General features: G+C 37.9%; 1 protein-coding gene across 1 annotated transcript; it reads right to left on the bottom strand.

Annotated features, from left to right (window-relative positions):
- Positions 1-772: 772 nt before the first annotated feature.
- Positions 773-4,430, bottom strand: LOC147278432 (glutamate receptor 2.8-like). The gene is made up of 5 exons (XM_086250163.1): positions 4,132-4,430; positions 2,606-3,960; positions 2,195-2,507; positions 1,458-1,861; positions 773-1,273 (listed from the first exon to the last, which is right to left on the bottom strand). The coding sequence occupies exons 1-5, from the start codon at positions 4,406-4,408 to the stop codon at positions 773-775; spliced, it is 2,850 nt and encodes a 949-aa protein (XP_086106289.1). The 5' UTR covers positions 4,409-4,430.
- Between the last annotated feature and the right edge of the window lie 819 nt (positions 4,431-5,249).

The raw sequence follows: 5,249 nt of genomic DNA, 5'->3' as shown, positions 1-5,249 counted from the left end.
CCACTAGCTCTCCTCTCTCTTACAGCAGAAAGCATAAGTATGCGTCAGTATTTGCAGGTGCGGAGACAATGTAACACCATATGCTTTTCCATTTACAATGGCACCAACATTTCAAATTAACTTTATGCATACTAAAATAAAGAGTTGCCTAGGCAAATCCTCAGGAGTGCTTATCCAGAGAGTGTTTTTGTTAGAAGTACATAAATTTGTATACTAAAAATCAAAGTGCTTTGTGTAAATATACGTGGAAGTGCTTCATAACCTTTCTCAATGTATACAGTACTTCTATAATCTAATAGGACTTTTAACTTTTTTTTGCCAAACATATGTAAAAGCGCTTTTAAGCTCTCCAAAAGCCACTAACAAACATGCCCATCGAATTGATTGTGGGTATTTGTGCCATATACTAATTAATCATAACCCCAAATATTTGATTAATCAAAGGAGTTGACACAAACCTAACATATCCATTATTAATTGTATCGTGTATGTGTTGAGCCACATATATTGATCAAATGTTTTTCTAAGGGACAAATTTTGAACAATTGTGAAAAACAGTATAGAAATCTACTATATAGATAGAGATGCTGCCATCAGCTACCAAATACAGATATGCTACAGTTATAATACAAAATCTAAAACCATGGGTGACTATACTATTATCATGCAGACACATTAATCTGTTAAATTTAATAATATTATTTATATACATTAATTGTTTTCTTTAGCTCCTTGAGGAGTTCTTGGTATTTCTGGGATCGGAAGATCAAGTTCAGTAGCTGCATGCTGGAGATTCTGGACCCACAGTTGTTCCTTCTTCCACGAAGATAGATGGGCCTGGCTCTGTGTGGATTGAATGGACTGTTGGGCTTGGAGGGTAGCTGCTGCAAGTAGTTGAGGCCTCGATAGGGCCCAAATTCTTCTTTCTAAAAGTATGGGAGCTGAGGTCTTTTTGGTCAAAGACTCTAAAAAAGTCCTTAATTCTTCTCCATACGGAGGCACCTCTTGTCATGAAGATGTGGCCATGCCTATAAATGAAGGAGGCTGCAAATGTGATGAGAGCTAATGATGAAGCCACCCCGGCAATGAGGAAGAGGCCCCAAAAGTTATCAAGGTTAAGACTCATGGAATCAGACAATGTTGGTTTGGTATCCGAACAACTAGTTTGTTTTCTGAACCATTTGTTCTCAATATCCTTTATCTCGTCTCCTTCAGTTAAGCATAAAATTGCCTTTGAAACATCTGGTACAAGCGGCGAACCTATAGAGAACACCTACATATTCCCAAAACATTATTGAGCGTAATCATATTATATAGCAAATGATGTTACAATGATTGAGATAACAATTTAAAACTAGATCTCATCTAACATATAATGTGATTTACAAATAGTCATCTAAAAAATGCGATTTCCTAAACATTACTTGTGTGTGTGACAATGGAATGAGAGAGCTTACAAAGGCAAAGCCATCGGTTTTAAATATTGGGCCAATCATGGTGTAATTGGAGCAATATTTTGCAAGAAAAAGCTTCATGTTGGGGGTTTCGTCAATGGCAGCAGCAAAACCACCCTTTGCACTCCCCTTTCTCAAAAGTTCGTTGCATTCTTCTACAGATTTATAAGGCCTTATCTTGGAACCAAAACCTTGTTGTATCAGCAGGTCTTTGACAAAAGAACCCTCCAGGTATCCGATATGCTCCCCACTGTTATTGAGATCTTTTATATCAGAAAAAGTTGGCTGAAGTTGTTGGATTGTTAATAGTGAACTCAGACTGGCTGTGTAACTTTGAGTCAGTATCAGCACTACAAATACCCATACAATCACCACAAACCTGGCCAAGTTGCTGATCAATCTCTCCTCTGTAAATTTAATGAAAAAAGAAAAGCATTCAGTTATTGTTAAGTGACAAGCATAAACATAATAACCAACTAACTATTGGTCCGGTGATATTTCTGTTTCCAATAATGGAAAAGGTCGGTTTCGAATCCCTCTCCTCCAAATAAAAAAAATAAAAAAGCATAAACAGGATATGTCACTCTACAATCAATATTAGAGGATTCTTTAAAAAAAAATTGTGCTGATCTCGTTCCTCCCCAATAAATATTATGACATTGTCTTCGAGTAAACACAAGATCAACATCAAAAAAATCAGCAGAGGATCCTATTTCATATTAGAGTAATATAGAACTTACTGTGTGCAAAAACCATTGTTGAGAAGGAGTACCAGAAGCTTGTGCCAACTTGATGCGAGGGAGGCCCGCGAAAATCTTCATTAACTCGGTGTTCAAGAACCCAAACCACAAAACCAACGAAGACGAAAGAGCAAAAACTTGCAAGCCAGAGGTCCCATGTCAAAGGCTTCAAGAAGATCCATGCATTTCTGCTCTTGCCATCTCTCATTGGCACTACCATGACTATGCCTGATTCCGTGTATGGTAACGTGAACTCCACACAACAGGACCTGCTTGCTCTAATTGTTATATCTGCTGCCACAGCATCAAAATTCTGTATGCAATCGTTTCGATCAGCAAAAATTAGGCTATTGAATCATTTTCATTTTAAGAAAAACAAACGAAAATAAGGTTGACATTAATTTTACTTACCCCAAGAAAAACTTGATGAGCCAAATCATTGTAACTGCCAGCAGAAGTACCATGGGGCAATATTGGAAAGGGAATGAAGTCATAAGTAACTGCATATGGTAGTCCTTCCATTACAGCATTGAAGATGTCAATAGAGAACCCAGTAACAACTGTTTTGTTAGTGCTGGGATCATATACCACTTTAACAAACTCATTAAAACCATCCTTCACAGGAACTCCTACTCTCAACTTTTTGCCTTCTGTGGGGATCTCCCATCCCTTGGGAACAGAGGTAGAGTCTCCTGGCCATATAATAAGTCCCATATTGGTTTTCGAAGTTGAATATGTACTAGTGTTTGTGTTTGTGGTGTTCAAATTTTGCACAATTCCACTCTGTGGTGTCCAAAATCCAATTCCTCTTGCTCCATCACCATACACATTTACTATTTCAAACATTGAAGATTGCAATTGCCCATTATTATCAAAACTGAAATCTCCGGCAAGGCCTCCAAATCTAGTACTCGATAAGGATTGTCGAAGCTGTGGACCATTTGGAGAGACCCCGAAAGTTTCAAGATCAGTTGAGGAGTACTTGATGGAAGCATTTGTGTTTTGGAAGCCAGAGTTTGTAGTCCCACCATTTTCAACTGCCATGGCTAATGCAAAAGCAGCATCATAAGCCCAAAGTGCAAACACATCTAGTTCAGCATCAATTATGCTTGGATTTTCCTGTTGGAATTGCCTCTTCCATTGAACTCTAAAATCAATGAGGTCTTTGGTTTTTGGCACATAAGTCTTCACACCCAATGCGCCATGCATTGAATTGATGACTGAAGTATTCATTGAACTCAAATGATTGGTTAACCCATCAGTCAAGATCCAAACATAGCCTTCATTCATCATTCCCAACGCTTGTGCCTTGGCAAGAAACCGAGGGCCAAGAGAGGGAGACATGTGCACAATGAAGACTCTAGTTTGCATTGTTTTTAACTTGTATAGCTCTGCAGCAAGTTGCACATCAGTGGCAGTTGGAGATATGGCACTTCGGTAAGGGATACGAGCTTGAACTTTTTGCAAGGCATCGGCCAAGGATGGTAGTATCCCCTCCCCAAACTCGTTGTCTACGTAGATGGGCACAGCTTCTCGCCATCCAAAGGCCTTGACAACAGCACTTATGGCTTGGACTTGACAAGAATCATTTTGTGCTGCTCGGAAAAAATATGAACTCCGAAGGGAAGTGAGGGAAGGGCTTGTTGCTGAAAATGAGATTATGGGCACCTTGGCTTTGCCTCCAAGTTCAATTACAAAGTTGGCTTGCATTGATGATGTTGGTCCTAAGATTGCTTGCACTTCAACATTCTTTATCAGGTCCAAAGCTGTACATGTATTTGAGCAAAAGAGAATCAGAAATTAAAAAGGTACAATTACAAGTTGCATTAATGCTTCTTTCTAGATGAATGAAAAGCTATAGATGTATATAGAGAGATAGAAGGACACAAATTTAAATGAAACCCAAATTAAGAAGAGAGAAAGAGATCGAGAGAGACCTGCAGCAGCTGCGTCGACAACATCTGATCTGGAGTCCCTAATGTTCAAAACCAGCCTAGTGTTAGTGGAAGTGTGAGAGGTATAAAAGTCAGAGAGGGCCATGTTGATGCAGCTCAACCAAAGTTTCCCAGTTGGTGAATGAAGATCATCAAGAACCACGCCCACATTCACTGGGATGCTACTACTTGTGTTCTGTCCAATGGCCAAAGAGATGCTTAAAGAAACAATGAACAAGAAAGAACAGAAAACGAGGTTGCTTGGTTTCATGTTCTTCATGTTTAATGTATGTTTTGCAAGATTGGCTTGATGATGTTATGTTATTCATTGGGAAGTAAATTTATATAGGAAACACCAGCTGGGCGGCTCAGAATTTCTGATTCTAAAAGACCCAAATTGGAACCACATATAGGTATAGCCGTATAGGCGAATAAAAGATAACGATTTTCGAAGGTATGCTAAAAATACTGGTCAAGAATAAGGTAAGAAGAGGAAAAATACTCAAAAAAAAAAATGACTTTGCGGAAGATAATTCAACAGTCAAATTTTCGTGATATCTTGACCAAATCAAAGTACACATGATTTGTGATATTAAAATAGTTAATGTGTCTAGTGCATACCAAGGGCAGGTTTTTGTGTACAGCAGATTTGAAGGAGCATAAGACCCAAAACACAATATTATAATTATGTCAATTTGTTTTCTTAATTTAATCCCCAAGAGCTTGCTTCTAGAAAAGCATTGCGGTATGAAACATGTTAAGAGATTTCTTTTTATACTAAATGTAAATAATTTTCTTATATGATTGGTACAACATTCCTTCATATAATATACTCGGAAAGTATGTGATCGGAGAAGAGCTGACTGTAGCTATACGTAGCTAAGTTAGCTTCCAAGTTATTTCGGTGATTGTGAAACCCGGCCAAAATTTTGTAATTAAATTTAGAGCAAATTACAATTTAGTATCTTAATTTTACATGTTGTTTCAACTTAGTACCCTAATTTTAAAAATTTGCAAAAAAGTACCTCAACTTTCATTTTGTTTCAAAATAGTACCTCCGTTAGTTTTTCTGTCAAATAAACCGTTATCTGCAGACGTGGCAGAGGTATTTTCGTCTTTTT

The sequence above is a fragment of the Dryas octopetala genome, chromosome 7 (genome assembly GCF_963921425.1).
Source record: "Dryas octopetala chromosome 7, drDryOcto1.1, whole genome shotgun sequence".
Lineage (NCBI taxonomy): Eukaryota > Viridiplantae > Streptophyta > Magnoliopsida > Rosales > Rosaceae > Dryas > Dryas octopetala.
Note: the sequence above shows the minus strand (reverse complement) of the source record. Positions and strands in the feature narration are given on the sequence as shown.